General features: G+C 42.3%; 1 protein-coding gene across 1 annotated transcript; it reads right to left on the bottom strand.

The window, feature by feature from the left end:
• Window positions 1-584: 584 nt before the first annotated feature.
• Window positions 585-18184, bottom strand: LOC143695739 (uncharacterized). Its single transcript, XM_077190815.1, has 4 exons — window positions 17680-18184; window positions 12091-12629; window positions 10752-10818; window positions 585-5983 (listed from the first exon to the last, which is right to left on the bottom strand). Exons 1-4 carry the CDS (start codon window positions 18182-18184, stop codon window positions 4464-4466), a joined length of 2631 nt encoding a protein of 876 aa, XP_077046930.1. The 3' UTR covers window positions 585-4463.
• Window positions 18185-18658: the final 474 nt, after the last annotated feature.

Below are 18658 nucleotides of genomic sequence, written 5' to 3'. Positions count from 1 at the left end.
TCTCCTTCCTCTGAATGTTATCTTTGGGTAATTTAGAGTATGTTAATGATGTCTGCAATCCCTTTTTGACAGCACCTCTCTTTCTGTTCACATCCAATAAACAACAGCATCCCCAGAAAGAAGAAACAGATGTACAATCTAAAACACTTGTAAAGTTTCTACTGAGAACACACGAGTTTTAACTTGGCCAGGCCCTGACAGAAGCACAGCTGTGCTACTGCAACAGTCTGATATGGACCCACCCCCCAACACCATAACAGCTTTCACATGTAACAGAGAGCCTATGAAGCACCAAGGCAGGACAAATTTGGTTTTTTCCTCTGTTACTGGGCCACTAGCCATGACCAGGACAAACTGCACTGCTCTTAAGACAACTTTCATCTTTCTTGCTGTTTCAACCATGGGAACAGAAGGCAAACAGATTTCTAGAAATGTCCACTGTTACTGTTCCTGTTTAGTGCCACTTCAGCAGGCACAGGTGACTAACTCAGACAACATCTGTGAAATGCTGACCCCAGGAGAGTCAGTGGTACAAAACACAAGAGCCACCATTAGTCTTCCTCAGAATAGAACAAGAATACCAATGAAGTTTTATCATTTTATTTATCTCAGTGAAGTTCTCTTAAAACATATTACAATATAATATTAACAAAGGAAAGTGTCTAAACAGTATTTTTAAAACAAGGTAATATTTCAAAGTAGAAATTTTTTTTAAAAAGCACCACTAGAAAATAGTACAGTTCTCACAGTGTACTGCAATCTGCAGAGACCACAGAACAGAGGAATATCCACAATATTAAAATAGACTTCACATATTCTGCCCAGTTTTGACTTGACAGAAAGCATAAAAAATTTGCATAGGTAATAAATATATTCAGGTAAAACCTTTGAACTTGCAAAATGTTTCCCAATACAAATCAATGCAGGTTTTGTAAGCCAAATCTTTTTTTTTTCTTTTGTATAAGCAGCACTATACAACCTAAATTATTTTCCTCCTGTAATGGTCAAGTTTTCTATAAAAACAAGTTGTCCATTATCTTCATAACACAGTGAAATAACCACCTGCTTTCCTGTATGTATTAACTTTAACTCTGTACAGGTAGAATCTACCAGCCTCATACTTACTCTGTTATTTTGTGAATTCTTCCTTTGGAAACATTCTCTGGCAGATAAGATTGAGGAGCCTGTCTCCAGCTATTTTAACCATATTCATGAATGCGGTATCAAAAGATGCAAAATTAAAGTTTTTAAATGAATTCTGTACTTCACAGTATTATATTGTACTATTAATAGAAAAAAAAGGAAAAAAGTTCTAAATTTGTAAATATAATTAATAAGATACCTGTCAACAAAACATGCATTTTACTACAGCAAATGGGATAAGTGCCATAAGATTAGCATTCATTGTGCATCAATTCCTCTTGAACTCTATCTTATTCAGGACATAGTGCACCACTTAATGTTGCATGGTATGAGGCAATATATATCATTTTCATGGATGCAAAGGCTATATACTATGCCATTAATTAGGCTATCATAAATCTATACTGATTCCAGCACACTCAAATTCCTGTTGTTATAACCGAAGTCTGAGTGCCCTCGATGACAGATCCAGGTTTTTCTTTTTTTGGAAGGGAGAGATTCAAAAGAGGCTCAATGATCAGCCTTCTCTTGCTTGAAATAAAGCTAATCTTGCTGTAAACTGCAATTAGTAATACATATTAGATAAGACCTTTTCTCCACTCTGAGTGCCTTATCTCAGATGACATGAGTAAAACATTATTAGATGCATTATCACGACCAAATGGATGCAAACTACTCTGTTTCTGCCACTGTGCATCTAAAAACTTACTCTGAATTTAAGAGAAATTATGGGCACACCCCACAGAACCCTCCAAAAAGTTTTATTATATTGAAGAATTTATTCTCTGGAACTTCAATCAGTTGTAATAATGTTCACTTGTACCTTCCTTGTACCTTCTGTATCCTTTAATAACAGTGCATTTAAATGCAAGTACAACCAGCATGCAGAATACAGGATTGTAGCATCATTCTCTTCCCTGTTTAACTCCACTAATCTCACAATCCCACTCAAATAAAGCATACTCATACAAGTCATGCCATTAGATTTGCTATATGCCACATATAGACAAATATTTATTATATTCAAGTAACATCTGCACTTTGCTAAAGATGTGCCAGATTATTTCTAACACCAGATTCTGATCTGTGCTACACAGGTTTAAATCTAGAATGAGTCTTAAGCTGTCATTCTGGTGAGAGACAACCTTCAACAGAACTGCAGACCACAAACCAGCAAAGGATAATAAGGGGCTCTGTTTGTGAGGAAGTGGCTTCCTTAACTTTTTCTAAAACAAAAACATAAGCCTATAATTTCTACCTTTCTCTAACATTGTCTCTCCCTCAACTCTTACCATAAAAATACCCAGGTGTGCTCTCTGCAGATCTTCTCCTACATCACATGCACCCCTGTACAGAAAGCAGAATGTCAGAAGAACTTTTACTCCTGTGTCATTTCATCTTTGTTCACTCTCAGTAGACTCCAAGAGTGAAGTTCCCAGAAAAACTGCCCTGTTCCCAGGTAACACAGCTCTTCTGCACACAACAGATGCAGATGCTTTTCATTCCAGAAATCCTTCTCTACCACTACAAAGTGTCCTCTGTAATGATAACAGTATTGTGCAAATGTTGAACACCTTCAGTACAGTTTTAATTCATCCTTCCTTGTGACCTTGCAACCACGAATGTGACGCTGGCTACACACAGGCACTGAGATCTGTCTCTGACAGGCTTTGGGGACACCAGGATTACTGGTTTGTGCACTTACGCTGGCTGCAACACAATGCCCAGGGAGGTGTCCTCTGACAGGCTGCTTGGATTTTGCAGCTGAAAGCAAGAAAAACTACTCTTCTCTATTTGGAGCAGGAGAGCAGTTTGTCAAAAACGAGAATCCTTTAGCATATTCTTGAAGAAAAAAAACAAAGATGGAAAGATAACTTCAGATGTTAAGGACACAGTTAAAATGTCACAAGTTAAACCAATGACCAGGTAGAAGTCTTGCACTTGGGTTCATTCTATTACAGAAAATTATAGGAGGCCATTATACAGCAAAAACAGTGTAACAAACCCCAAAACAGATTAAAACACAGCAATGTACATATATTTTAGCTATGCATACTCAGGCAGACACATTAAAGCCATATAGTGCATAATACTTCTTTTCAGTAGGGTTAATTTAAAGCAGCCTGCAAGTGCATTGCTTATTTCTCTCTTCTGTAGTTACATCTGTGACACAAACATGTATCCTTTTGTAGGAATGCTGAAAGAAAGCTGGAAAGAGACAAGGCTTGTGACAAGGCTTGTCCTTTACTCCTAAAAAAAGAAATAGAGAGAGTGAAAAAGCATTTGTAGAGGAGACAGAAGAAAATGGGATAAAACAGTCTATATAGTTTAGAAAAAGAAAGAATTAGTTTGATGGATGAGTTGGAAGAAGATAAAAATTAGTGTCAATGAATACACCATTTCATTGAATTAACTGACTGATTTGACAAAAAAAAAGCCTTTTAAATGCAAGTACCTGTTTGGCAAAATAAATAGACTTGTGAATAATGGGGTTTTTTTGATCAGAAAAATATTTTGCTGTTTAAAAGTAATGGAATAAAAATTTGCTTAATTTTCAGAAGTCTAATTTTCAAGACATTCTTTTAATACTTGTTTCTTTTTGCCTATGTACTCTTCCTTGTTAGAAGAGACTTCCTTCCTTCTCATTCGGCAACTTTTCACTAGCAAAACTAAAAACAGAGAAAAGCCTTCCTAAATTACTTAAATGCAGATTACTTCCAAATGAAATTAGAGCAGTCATTAGTTCCACTGTTTTTGTTGTAAAAATAATATCCTGGGTTTGACCCAGTCTCTTTCCACAATATTAAGAATGTATACTCCAGTGTTGCCACATTATCACCTATTTGAGGCATGTTCTCTCAATTTATGGAAAGCACAACATTTTGTAAGATGTAGACAAATTAGCCCCAAAGTACATTTAGTCTCTTTATTAGCCTGTTGCGTGAAAAAAATTAAAGCAGGTTTCAATTATTTGGCTGTGCTCCTTTCAGTTACAGTACTAAATGCTATTTACCCTCAGCTGCAATTTTTTGTGGTCCAGAAATAATAATTATTTTATTAAAATAAGGGAATTTGATCTGAATTCCACATTCCCCTGTCTGAAGATGGTAACAGAATTAAAATCTTGACCTGAAAGCTCTTGTTTCCTTTAAATAGTGATAACTCAGTTAGGATTATATTTAAATATTCCTAAAATTGAGAGCATTTTGTGGGATGACCTGCTCAAGTCAACACAGTACAGTGTCAAATATGTATAGAATCAGAGCAGAATCCAAGTACAGTTGAAACCCCAATTCCATGCTAACTTCACTGGGCAGAAATTAAGATGAAATCCATAAAATAGATATGCTGGTTCCATGTTCATGAGTGATCTGGTTGATCCTTCCACGCACACAGTCAAGAGAAACTGATATCAATGTTCCATTATGTACTTCAAAAGATGCACGGAGGGACACACTGGTCCATATGCTTCCCTCTGGCATCTGACCTCCAATCTGCTGAGCAACTGCTGTGGGTTGCATGTGATCCATGGCCAGCTGATTGAGAGTCACTTTGAGCACATTGCACGAATGGATCAGCTTTAAGTTAAATGCAATGCTGGCAACTCCCTTTTCAGTAAAAATAAAATACTTCTGAGCAAGCTGTCCAGAAGAAACCAGCTGTATCTGTTTCTCATTGGATGAGACCTGGGTGAAATCCAGTAGTTTGTTTCTCACTGCTCCAGTAGGGAGACCTGTAACAGAAACTGTGGCTGATATGGCACTAGAAACCGCTGAAGGGATCCAGATGAGGCTGAACATACTGATTCCAGAACTATCTCCAAAATAGCGAACATTACACTGCGCAGGAGAAAGTATCTCAAAGCTAACCAGATCTCCAGCATCAACCTTTGTGGCCCCAGAAGCAGATATCGATGTGTCCCTGTAATTTACCCCAGATTTAAATACATTCATTAATTCTCTGTTGGTACCATTCCTATTGATATAAGAAATTAAGGAGAAGCCCTCCCGGACACATGTATGACCCATGGAATACAATGCTTGATGAAACACAAATTTAACAACACCAGTTTCAGTGAACTTTATAGCTCTACCATCATGAGATAAACTTAGCATATAAGGGTCAGAAACAGAAATTATTTTAAAGGTAGGTCGATAGTTGGTTTGGTAATGCATGGCTGTTGACATCTGTGCACTGAGTGCCACAGCACCTGTGTCGTGCGACAACCAAAACAAACTGAGCGGGGTATTAAGGTCATAAATATTTAAGTCTTTGCTTTGATTGCAGAATTGATTAGGGCTCCTCAAATACACAGAAAGAGTTTGGCTGGGCTCCACTTCAGCAGCACTGCTTAAACTAGTGCTCTGGAAATACTTTCCTTCTGGCTGCTCGATCCGAACACCACTCAGTTCATGGTCTTCCTCGCTGCCATTAAGCTTTAAGGAAAGCTGCAAAAAGTTCCTGCAGTTGTGCTTTACTGCAAAATTTAGGTCAGTCCACAACAGACCATGTTGCCTGAATACCAGGCTGCTCTCTTCAGTGGAGAGGATATCACAGGGGAGCTTTCCTTTTATCTTCAAGTTCAAGCCAGAGTAGACCTGAGAGATGCCAGACTTTGCAGAGGGTAGAACGATGTTTGCAGCCCAAGACTCTGAGAGCTTGTTTTCACTGGCTGCTGAGCAAACCGTGTCACTGACAGTGGAACAAGGCACAGCCACCATTCCATCTTCACACTTCAAACATGCTTGGCACTCCTGCATTTCCTTATTAAAGAAATACTCCTCTCCACACATTCCCAAAGCTGCATCCTTCTCAGCAATTCCAAGGCATCGGAAACCACCTGTTCACGGGAAATGGAATATTTTTATTGTCATGCCTTTAAAATACTAAAAATAAGAACTCTATAGCTTCACATATCAAGTATCTTTGACATATATGTAATCATAAGTGAGAAAACAGAAGACAGTTATGATGTTAGATCACTTTATGCTATTAAAGGAACCTTGATAGATCACAGAGGAAATATTAGGCATAACTCACCTTGTCCAAGGCAAGCACAATGGTTTGGAGTGAAAAAGAAGCTACACAGGGGTAATTCTAACCAAAATCTGTAATGTATCAGATACAATGATATTGCTCCAAAGACAGTCTCTTCCTTCTCTGATGTAAAGGCACAGTGACTGGTACACTGAGCAGCTCCTTTCAACTAATGGAGAGTTCCCCTCCACAGGCAGAAATGTGCACTCCCTGCCTAGCCATGCCACAGGGTAGCCCTGCTGCTGCTGTGATTGCTAAAGCAGTGCTTTGAAACCCAAGGGACAAGGACCTCTGGTATTCACTCCATATACAGTTTTTAAAAAACATGCAAGGGACAAATAGGAAAACCAAAACTGTTAACAGCAGGCTTAAAATCATTATGCAGTAGCCCATGCACTTAAAAAGTGGAAAAGCACTGCCCTAAGACACAGGACACCAGTGGTTGTGATCAAGCTAAAGTAAGGCACTGCTGCAAACAGTGAGGAGAATATACATGTGCTGTTTGAAATGACTTTGTTTGACATAAAGCAATTTCATGCTGTTAAATGGTACAGCATGACCTCAGTGGATCAAAGAATGCACACCAAAAAACCAGGTTTTAAAAACAGCCTGTAATTTTCTGTGGCAATTTTCCAAGAGCACCACCAGCTGCCAGTGCTTCCACCTGGAGCAACCAGAACCCAGAACCTTTGTACATGGAGATCTCAGGATCTGAATCAACACACAAGATCTGAGGCATCCTAAAGAATAACCACCTGCAGCTTGTGCCTCAAAACTTAATCACTAATGAATTCATTTATGCTTTTTTACCACCATGATCAAAACTCAATAATCATCTTTCTAATAGATCTTAAATATCCTTTGGTATCTAGATCCTATGTCATACACTTGCATTATTCTTTAGGTGGAAACTTCCTGTACCTTGGCTGGGATTTGCTCTAAGACTGGGACTACCAGTATTTGCATGGATCCCAACAATGGATTCCCCCTTGCTAGCCCAGGGTGGGGCTGGCTATGCTAACTGCTGATGTAGACAGAAAAGCTCACCACACTTGCTGCAAACTGCAAGTACACATGAACCTGGCCCACAGGGGAGGTCAGGATGTTGGCTTGAATTCACTTCTGATACTGCATTATTCAGCAGAGAACACCAACACTGTGTTAATTTATACAGACTTCATATATTCACCCTCATATCACTTTGTCTATTTACACTTCATTCACTTAAGTGATGATTCTCCACTAACACCAATATGTAGGACTGTACAATTTATGATGTGAGAATATTCCTTCTAAGATCAGGTACCATTTTATAAAGAGTTCACTGCAGAACAGTAAGATTTTTTCCATTTGAAAAAAAGTCAAGAGAAACTTAACACTTTGCTCCTCTCTGAAAGTGTCTTGTTTTCTTATGAGAAACAAAAGCCAAATAAATAAGATTACATTTCTTTCAACATTATAGAGGGAGTATAGAAAAAAGTCCCAGACAATCTTTCCCTTTGAAATCAGTTTTAACCATGATGTATTTATTCACACAGTGTTTCTTAACCACTTCTGCTTCTCATATCAGTAGCTCCACCATCACTGAGAAATACTGGATGAACTAAATACACACATACAGCTGGTTCACATGGCACAGAAAATCTTCAGTAGTGCCTAGGAACGCTTTTTATGCTATTCGTTTCTTACAAATATTTTAGTGTGTATTTGAGTGTTTACCAATATCATGTTTCACAAACACTTTTGATGGCTATATGCACTAATTTACTGCCTAGTCTTTTATTGGTTAGAACTGCAGCAGGTGTTCCCCCAGGTTTACTTCAAATAGGTGACTTCAAAGCAGCACCCAGACTGCTCCTTGCTGTGGCCACAGTTGCAAGAGCAGCACCCTACCCTTTGCCCAGAAGAGGTCCAGCAGCAAATGATAGCCAAACATCAGAAACCAGCACAGCAGCATGCTGGGACTGCTTCCTACTGCTCTTTATCACTTTACAACCTCTGCCACCTCTTCCTGGCTCCTTGCACTGTGCTCTGCTGCACCTGGTTTCACAGTGAGCAGTCCAGCTGCACTCAACCTGGCTTTGTGAAATTGAGTCTTTCTGCAGCACATTCCCCAGCCCTTGGCACTCACAGAGGCCAGGTAATTTCAAGGCAATCACAGTAAGCTATGCACATATTTATCTGCTGCTACTACTCACAACTGCCTGATGCAAAGGTTACATTGGCAGATTAGGTATGAGAATCCTTCTCTTTTTAAACACTCTATGTCAGATTTGGATCATCACATGTGGTTCATTACAAATCAGGACTATCTGTCAAGGTTTTCATTGCTCTTCCCCCTGCATCCCACAGTAAGTTCTACAGTAAGTCCTCTTAATTTTGCATGGCATTCCAGGAAGAGTGCCTTTGGCTGATTCTATTTGTTGGATAAACAGTCTGACTACTCTACTATGGTTGTCTAAGAAGGAAATGATGCACCAAACCCAATTTTCACTGATTACATATCCCTAATTGTTAATAACTAGCCTTTAATCAAATAAATAAACAATTCTCATCCCACACAGAAGTGAAAAAAAGCAGCAGGGGAAGAAGGTATGATGTAGAGGAAAGTGAAAGAGTGAAGAAAGAGAAGCTCCTAGTTACATGATTCTTTTCTGTTATCTGCTCTGACTCCCCTCATACTGCACATTGAACAAGAGCTGCTACAGATGCAACAACCTTTGCGTGCAGCTTGAGAAACCACATTCAACATCTGGAACTCATATGTCACATCACATCCCTGTGTCACATCCCATCCCCTTCTTTACCCAAAACAGACATTCCATCTCAGCCTTTCTTTTGCCACGTTAATCACACTTGTGTAAGATCATGAGCTACCATGAACAGACAGGCTGAAAGTCACCTCTAACAAAAAATAACAGGAACACTCTCTCTTCCATGACAGATGGGAACAAAATTGACAGGACACCAATTCCTGTGCAGGTGATGGGTAATAACTTGCTTTCACATATCTACACACCACCATTAAAACTGGGAGAAGAGGAAGAGAGGGAAGATTCCTTTCCTTCCAAATACATTGCTACTGCCTTTCTGTGGTCTGACACACCATCACTACCCATCTGTTTCTTGGCAGTGTTCTGCCCTCACTTAGTTCCTCCTGCAGTTGTACAGACCCTTTTTTGGTCTGTTCCCCTCCACGGAACCCACTGAATAAATTCATTACAGCCTTCCCCCTCCCAAGCCACAGACTAGAGCAACACCAAATTGCTACCACATTAGTGGCTCTCTTTCCTAGGGCTGAGGCCTTGTGGGCTTCCATCCAACAAAACACAAACAGGAGCAAACACAATGTCTCAGTAAAGACAAGGCAAAGCCTTACACCTTTCTGATGCTCTGACTCAAATTTTGTGCTCTAAACTGTCTTGCCTCCAACTGTACACCTCTAACAATCTCCAAAAATGTCTTCCCTCTTCTTTTCTACCTCATGTGCAGCATTTACCACACCAGGCAACACTAAGTGCTCTCTTCCTGAAATCATTTCCAGGTTACTGCAGTGTTTGTAGTAACACCATCCAAACCAACACAGCTCCTGTCTAGAAGAAATAAGGACAAAGGAAGAAAACCCACACCCTCTTTTAATCCTTTCCTAGGCTCCCACATTTTTCTCCACCAGTGACTGGGTAAAAAAGGCAAAAATCACTCACAATCAGCTGAAAATAGCCCTTGCCCCTCAAAGAGGCCATCCCTTCTTACAAGTCTAGAAGCCTAGAGGAGGAAAAACATAGCATCCAATGAAGCCCTTCCTGGGTTATTTGACTGTGAGACCTCAGGTACAGGTCACAACTGGTGAAAATGCTCTATTTGACCACAGAGTTCCTTTCAAGGTTTTCTGGATGACCAAAAATTCAACCAATATAAAGAAACTTAGTACCTGGATAAAATTTGCCCAGTATGTCTATTATTTTTGCTCTTTTGTGTCTGACTGCCATGAGAATGTAATGAAATAATGAAGTCTGCAGTGCAAAATACCAGACAGTTCTTAAATGTCTGAAAAACTCCCCCAAAGTGTCCCCAAATAATAGAAACTGTTGATCTTTCCTCAGTATTTGACAATATTGTTACTAAGGAGAATAAGATTAATGGAGGGAGGTCTTATAAGAGTCTTCATTAGATCAAATCAAGTATCTACCCCAGTGCACCAGAAGGAAAATGACAACTATTTTTCTCCAAATAGGAATAATATCTTTGATTTGGGCCCTATTTGCACCAGCATAAACAAGAAGGAAGTCAGGTCATAAGAGAAAATCAAAAACAAAGCATATAAACCCCAAGGAAAATAACATAAAAGGGACCATCCAATGCTTCCAAAGGATATTAACGTCCTAAATACCCCACTGTCCACAAGAACTGCTATCAAATTACAGATTAGTATTTTTTAATCCCTTTGATTCCAGCAAGCTGTGCATGTCATTACTCATTGACATACGACCCTGTGTCCTTATCTATTTCTTTGGCCTGTTCCTGAAGATCTAATTATCCTCATTCTTTAATTATCAGAGAATACGACTTACCTGGAGTATTGAGGCATTTTATCCTCTCACCACAAATGCTTGGAGATTCAGTGCACTCATCTCTGTCCTGTAAATCACAAGAATCATACTGAAACAGTTTAACAAGACAACTTAAATTTGAAACAGGCATTTCAGGCTCTGTGGCATCCATCTGTCCATAAAAGGTGTATGCAGGGATGGAGAACAGGTTGATCCCATAAGCATGCTAGAGCAGGACTATTTTGATTTAGATTTGTTACCTGTTTTAACCAGGTATCCAGAACCACTGTGTGATGCCACAGAAAGCAAACAGTGTGCAGATGAGCTGAACAGAGGGGTTGGACATGTAACTCTTGTCATGATGCACATCCCCAAGAGTGGGAAATCAATCAATTGATCTTAAGGACATTGCAACAATTGAGACAGTGTTAGGAAAGGCTTTTAAGGACATTTCATCTGGGAGGAAGCTGCTAACCAAAACACACATGAAAAGTAAATTAGAAAGTAATATTCCCTGCCAGCAAGCCCTCCTTTCAGCCTACAGCAGGCAGAGGGGAAAGAAAAACAGCATACATTTGCCTTTAATGCTAGCATTAAAGAAAATTGAGACTATCAGAGAGGGAACTGGACAGACACATTCAGGTTCTCAGTATCTGGTCCAGCTGGTCAGGCTCACACTAAGCTAAGAACTGGGGGCAACACTTGGCAAACAAGATACTGCTTTAAATATCAAGTTGCCCATTTATCTTAGGACTTCTGACAGAAATGACAGAAAGCAAGCAAAGAACCATCTTATTTTGCTTGCACGCTAGTTCTGTGTTGTATAATAAAATGTATTTTATAATAAAATGTATTTAACAATACAAGTATCCATGTTCTATATTTGTATGTTATGTTTAAGAAGGAACCAGTTCTTATATTTATTTTAACTGACAACTTCTATTTCCAAACTTTAAAAGAAATGTCTGACTTATGCTTAATAAAGCTTTCCTGTGCTTTTCAGAGATGTCTACAAGCTCCTGTAGACTCTAATGGAATTAAATAAACAAATTTAGCATGGACAAGTCTAAATGTTTTAGGATGTCTTTTCCTACCACAATGAAAAGAATCAAAGTCCTGCCAGCTGTCAGGTTTGGGAAAGTGTCACACCCAACAGGCACAAACCAGTGCCTCATTTAGAACACTAAATGCTAAAGAGAAACACACAAAAAAACCTTCTGGCATAGACCCATTCAGTAAAACACATGATTCAAACTGAATTTCTCTAGCTCTCCACGTAGTTATTTCCAGAATGTTATGGCAATATGTCCAACACAATTCTTCATAAGCAGTAACTGAAAGACACAGAAAGATCTTTCACCTGGCAAATCCGATCAGAGTTTGCAGAACACTCAGCCATTTGGAAAAAACCAGCAGGACACAATGTGCACTTTTCACACTGTGAAGGTGTCTTTTGGAAATTGCAAAATTCGCCACTTTCACAAAGGCCACAGTCCAGCAAAGCCTCCCCAACGTTAATCACTTTTGCATCCACTTCTACTTTGTGCACAGAGTATGACTTCTGGAGATGATTTCTGACCTGGTTCTGAAGTCCATGAAGATGACTTTCAAAATAATTTTGAATATCTTCTTGCAAACTCTGAAATGACATTTGTTTCACTGTATCAAAAAGCATGCCATACTGGACTTTGATCAGATCCATTTGCTCATACATTTTTCTTTGCTGTTCAAGAATCTCCCGTTGCTGGCTAACCAACACATGCTGCTGTTCAGCAAGCTTTTGCTGCAAATCAGCAATGATCTGCTGTTGGCTTTTTAGCATTTCTGTGAATTTCTCATGCCCTTTTGCAAGGTGCAGTTGTAGTATTAGGGCATCTTCAGATGGAACTTCATTTTCTCCTGAAATACAAATGATCTATTATTGTTCAAGCTTGTTGTATTATCTCTTCAAAGGCATTCAAATTTTAGCAAATTAATGGAAAGTCTCACTAAATTCAAGTCATCATTATAAGGTCAGTTTCCTTTACTATCTTTGTAGCCCCTTCATGGAACTACAAGGTTTTCCATTTCATAAGTAGCTCATTAAATCATCATTTGCCCCTGCTTCAGGGTATAAATTAATCACCACATCAATAACAGATTAATCATTCTTATGTACATGTTCAAACACAGTAAAGAGTAAATGGCCAATTTTCACTGTAGAATTGATAAAATGAAGTGATAAAACTTGCTGTGAATTTTAAGCTATTAAGGGTAGTAAAAGTAAGGGTTAATTGCAAAGAGCTGCAAAAGGAGTCTGTGATACTGAGCAGCAGCAATAAAATGAAAAAAAAAAGAAGTTCAGAGGAGATAAAGGTGAATTGGGGTTCTCACTGAAAAAAAAAAATCCAAGTTTTTTTTAGATCAAATGTCATACTTGTAGATTATTATTACTCTTTGAAAATGGTCTTGAAGTAATATATCTAGATATAGATGTTGGGCTACAGAGCCATGCAATCATCAGTTGAGTGCCCAACAGAGTTCAGAAAGGCAAATAAAATGCTGGGACTAATTAGAAGAAGAACATAAAACAGAACATAAGATATCATTATGACATTACATTAATCAATAGAGCATCTGAATACAGAATGCAGTCCTGGTTCCCCACTTCAAGTGGGGAGTATAAAAGAACTCACAAGTTCACAAAAAGGCCAGCAAGGAAAATCTAACATATGATACTGCTGCAATATGAGAAAGTAGGTAAGACTTTTTAGGATCAGGAAAAAAAAAAAAAAAAAAGAAACCAAACAACTGTGCTATATTACAGGTATCCTAGAGCAAGTAAATGTGGAAAGACTCTTCTGTCTTCCTTCCAATACAAGAATTAAAAGGACATTAAATGAAGGCAGCAGTTCCATAAACACTAAAACTTCAAAAATAAAATCAATTTGGGGTTTAAAGATAGACATGGATCAGATTCAGGAAATCTAAGCAACAAACTGTTGGAGCTGGGAAAATTATCTATGAAAATATTGTGTTGTACTTTCTACAGTATCTGCTGCTGGGCACTGCCAGAGAGAATTCTCAATCCATATAATCACTCATCTGTTCTTAAGCAGCACTGACTTTTATTCTTACAAGGAAAGAACATGAAGGATGACACAATGAACAAAGACCATATCCAGTTCTTGTTTACAGTTCCCAAAATATTTTGCTGTTTGGTTAGTTTTACTCACAGCATAAGGCACACATTAATTTCTATTTTTCAGCATTAACTTAAATATTAGAGTAGTTTGCAGTATACTGGATTTGAGAAAACAAAGACCAGGATAAGAAAACAAAATACAGTTTCTGTGCATTCCTTCTTTTGGGAGGCCAGTCTTTCATCTGAAGTAAGGTGCACTGACAGTGCTGCTGAGAAATAGCAGGGACAATGGGCTCATCTGATGTGAAATGGGACTACATGCACTCCAGCATCTTCACCTGGCCAAAGTAAGAGGTGGTTCAGCTGCAGCTGGCAGGAGTCTTCCAGACAGCAGGTCTGTGTAACCCCACAGATGGGCAGTGCTGGCTGTGACAAGCAGCTGCCTCATGCAAACATGGACACCAGGCTGGGAATCAGCTCGAGTCCCTGGTACTGGCCTGTACACTGGCATCAGGGCTGGCATCAGGCATGGCCTCAGCAAGCATCTGAGTAGACTGCACCTCATATGAATGGGGCTTTTTAACAGGCTGAACAGACTACTTGGTTCACCAAAACACAGTTTTTTTCCAGCAGGTTAACTAGAGCAGGGATATTTTAATTACTAAAGAATCACTGCAAATCTACTCAGGCACTGTCACAAAGCTGGCAGACATAGACTGGGGTGGGCCACCCGGTCTCCACCTGTGCATAGCAAATTAATGCAGGGAGAAAAATGGCCTTTGGGTCACCTAGGCAGTATATTCCAACTCCCCTGCTGTCTGAGGAGAGGTCAATGGCAAAGGAACATCTCATTCAGCTGGTATTAGTGATGTGCTGAAATGGTACCTTGACAGAAATGTTCCTCTAAAAACACAGAAAGACAGGAACAGTCACTGACCTGTCTCTTGAATCATTGAATAATGGACTCGCGTTGGAAGAGTTCATCTTCCAATGAAGATGGACTTAGAGCTCATCCAGTTCCAATGCCCTGCCGCAAGCAGGGACACCCTGCACTCGACCAGTTTGCTCAGAGAACCATCCAACCTGGCCCTGAACACTTCCAGGAGTGGGGCATCCATGAACTCTCTGGATAACCTGTTCAGTGCCTCACCACCCTCACAGTAAAGAATTGTTTCCTAATATCTTATCTACACAGACTCTCTTGTAAGTTGGAAGCCATCCCCCCCCTTGTCATGGACATTCCACCTGTTTGAGTTGCAGCTCTCCCCAGACAATTGTCAATGCAATTCTCCCAATTAGAGATCTGATTATCACATTATTTGTTCTGTTTGTTTCAGTAGACAAGCCATGCTGGAATTGCTATACAAACCATACTCATTTGCAAGATTTGACTCCAGCTGCCAATGGGGATTCCTCTGCAATGCTGTAGGAAACCCACTGACCTATGTTCAAAAGAAGGTCTTAGGGAAACACAGGGAATGCTAGAGGTCAAAGCCAGAGCAGAATGCTGCATGCTTGCCTATATACACTGACTTGAAGGAAACCAAAGACAGGCAGAATGCCTTATTTTTTGTTCCTGATGCCAAATATATGGAATTTCTCCTAGATGTTGATAAATTCAGTACGCTGTTCTTCCACTCCTAGGAGAGAAAGCTGCCTTATGAAGGTCTGGGTTGGGTCCTGTCTTTGGAATGGGCAAAACATGTATGTATGTCCTCTGTCCAGTCAGGACAAAAGCACATCTACAGCAAGACTCCTTCACACCAACTGCAGCAGTGGGCACAAGGCAATAGCAGTACAAGAGGAGAATTTCTGAGGGTGCAGTGGTCCTCATCTAAAATCTCACATAAAACCTTGTGTGCTATCAGAGGTTTGCTTGCTGTGTGTTCTGTGTCGACAGTGGCCTCCATGAGATTAGATGGCTAAGTGGGCAGTGTTGTACACTGCTTTCTCTCCAATGTACAGGACACTTCTCTCTGCCACAGGAAGATGAATGCACAAATCCATGATCACCACTGCCCATAAGCCATTCTTGATGCATTCAAGGGCAACTTCTAACCACACTTATCTTCCTCCAAAACTTCACCCAGCATCAAGCCTGCAAAGAGCATAAAACTGAAAAAGCGAACTCTTTCATCCTCCAAACTCCAAACATCCTCACCCTTTGACCCTTTAGCTTTAATTCCTCTGACCCACATCAGAGGGGACAAAGGACCCAAGCCTAAGGCCCTGGAGATGAGAGGTGCATGTAACTCACCATGTTAGCTGTAACTGCCAATCGTACTGGGGACTGGGCAGCACAGACTGACCAGAGACAGCCAAAGAATAAGATAATGTTTGGAGAAAGAGGTTATCCTGAGCTAGATGCTCTTTGAAAGACTTGAATGGAGATACAACATATCTGTTTTCAGCACCATCCAAAAGTATTACTCTCTTCTGTACAAGCAGAATGCTCCTGCTATTTGCTGAGGCTTGTATAACACAGAGAAGGACTTCGATATGGACAATGAAAATGCAGATATTCTGGGTTCTTCGGAAAAACAGAGGCGTGGTATTTATGATGATAGTATGAAGAAGAGTATGCACAGAAGCAGAGAAAAGGGAGGTTAACCATACTGACTTGTTTTCTGTCCACCTGAGGTCACTGAGCATACAGAGGTTCTCCAAGACATCTGGGAACAGTTTCAGGCAAGATGAGGGTAGACAGTGTCACTGCATTATACACAGGGGAGCTTAAATGTCAGTCCTGGGACTGGAATCACCAAGTGCAGAAGACTTCTTTGGAGGAGATGTGACTTCACTAGGTAGACCTTGGTAACCTAGTGAAGTGACATCTCCTCCAAAGGAGGCTTAGCATGTGCTCTGGTGTCTGAAGCAACCATGGCACTCATTTGCCACACAAATCTGACAAAGCTTAAATTACCTTCTTCATGCTTTTCATTAGCTTTTAACATCAATGGGAAATAAACCACCCTTCCTAATATATTTGCTGTCTTTCAGACGAGACATGAAACCAGAATCTAAACTGTTTTGTGGTTATTAAAGACCTGTTGGTGCTCTTCATGTCAGTAAATGCACAAATCCCTGACCATTAGAGACATCTTCTGCTGACCCATGAGTATAACCACAGACGTACCTGGCTTCCTACAGGGATATCGAATTCACCAGAGCTGTGCTTGTCAATGGACAGGTTCAGAACACTTGTCAAGTGTTCTGAACAATGCACTGCAACAGACACTTTACCATTTTTTCCCCCTGGCTATTACAGCGAGACAGTTTGGCACCAATAGCAGGCTTCTTACCAATGGCACCAGCCTGGGTATGGAATGCACCCCATGGAAGCTTTTCATGATAGTGCTATAAATTAAGAATACCAGAAGTACCGGACTGCTAAGAGGGACTTAAACTTAAAAACTGCACTAAAAAAGATTCTGCCACGTTTTAATCAGCTCTACGTCTCCTAAGTGCAAGTGTTTAAGGAGGGGAGATGAAGGGGAGCAGAGAGAGGAGCCACGGCAGTAATTCCCTCACATGATGCGAAGACCAGCGCCGGATTTTCTTCCCAACTCTCCCAAAACAAGGAGCTGCGGTGCAGTCGCTCAGGTGCCCCTCCATCCGCTCTCAGAGGCGCTGAAGCCCCTTGGCTCAGCAGACACCTGCCCGGCCCGAGGAGACCCAGCACCCAGCACCCAGCACCCAGCGGCTCTCCGTGACCGCACTGAGCCTCCGCGGGCTGCAGGAACCCTACGTGCCCCGGCACGGCGGAGGTGGCACGGGGTGCGGGGTGTGCCCTCCCGCCCGCGGGTCCCTCATGTCGCCCCGCACCTGGCTTGACGTCGCAGGTGAGCTGCACCCCCGGGGCGCCGCCGCCTCGCTCGGGAGCGGCGTGGGCAAAGTCGTCCCCCGCGAACTGGGCGGCTCTGTCGGCGGCGCGCAGCAGGGCGGGCTCGGGGCAGCCCTCGGCGGGGGCGGCGCAGGCCGGGCCGCGGGGCCGCGGGCGCAAGCGGGGCGGCAGCAGGCGGCACTCCAGGCCCTGGCAGTCGCGCTGGGTGGCGTTGGCGGCGCAGTCCCCGCCGGGGCAGGCTGGGAGCGGGGCGGCGGCAGCTGCCTTGCCCTGCGACGGCCGCAGCGGCGCGGCGCCGTGCAGGAAGGAGCGCGCCGGGCGCCCGGCCCGGCCGCCGCAGCGGGGTCCGCGGCAGGGCGGCGGGGGCGCGGAGCCGCCCTCGCACGGGGGTCCTTGGCAGGGCTCGGCCGAGCCGCCCCCCGCGCCCAGCAGCGAGAGGCAGACGCCGAGCCAGCAGCGCGCCCACCACAGCCGTCTCCCCGGCATCTTTGGCCGCGCCTGCAAGAGAAGAGAGGCCGCGGCGGGTCAGGGCAGATGCCCCTCACTCTCCGCCCCAGCCCGGGGTGCGCAGAGCCGCGGAACCCCGCCCCCCACACCGCTCTCTCCCTCCGTTGGGCAGGCACCGTCACAGCATCCCAAATCCAGGAAAAACTTTTCACCCCCGTCCCGTCCCTCCCCGGAGTCTCCCGGCGTAACCTGCGGGAAGGTGCGGGGCGGCGCCCGAAGCAAGTGCGGCCTCGGGGCCGTGCTCCTCGGAGCGGCTGCCCGCAGCGGGGACCAACCTCCTCCGAAAGCTGGAGGGGAATGGAAATGTGCAACATTCCTGGGGCTTCGTTAGCATCAGATTTCCCAAGCGCCTCCCTTTAACTCCTTCGCTGCTCCAACCCCTGCCGCTACCCGGGGCGGCGGTGGGACGGAGGCGGGTGCTGCCCCCCGGCTCCCGCGGGCGTTCTCGGCTGT

Source organism: Agelaius phoeniceus, chromosome 1, assembly GCF_051311805.1.
Source record: "Agelaius phoeniceus isolate bAgePho1 chromosome 1, bAgePho1.hap1, whole genome shotgun sequence".
NCBI classification, from domain to species: Eukaryota; Metazoa; Chordata; class Aves; order Passeriformes; family Icteridae; genus Agelaius; species Agelaius phoeniceus.
The sequence above is the reverse complement of the archived record's forward strand: the minus strand, read 5'-3'. Positions and strand labels throughout refer to the sequence as shown.

Excerpts from the sequence above, each read along its gene's own strand:
- LOC143695739 (XM_077190815.1), bottom strand. The coding sequence starts at position 18,184 with ATGCCGGGGAGACGGCTGTGGTGGGCGCGCTGCTGGCTCGGCGTCTGC. Across the intron at positions 10,819-12,090 it reads ACTCTGATCGGATTTGCCAG|GACAGAGATGAGTGCACTGA; the intron begins GTGAAAGATCTT and ends TGTGATTTACAG. Across the intron at positions 5,984-10,751 it reads AAAATGCCTCAATACTCCAG|GTGGTTTCCGATGCCTTGGA; the intron begins GTAAGTCGTATT and ends TCCCGTGAACAG.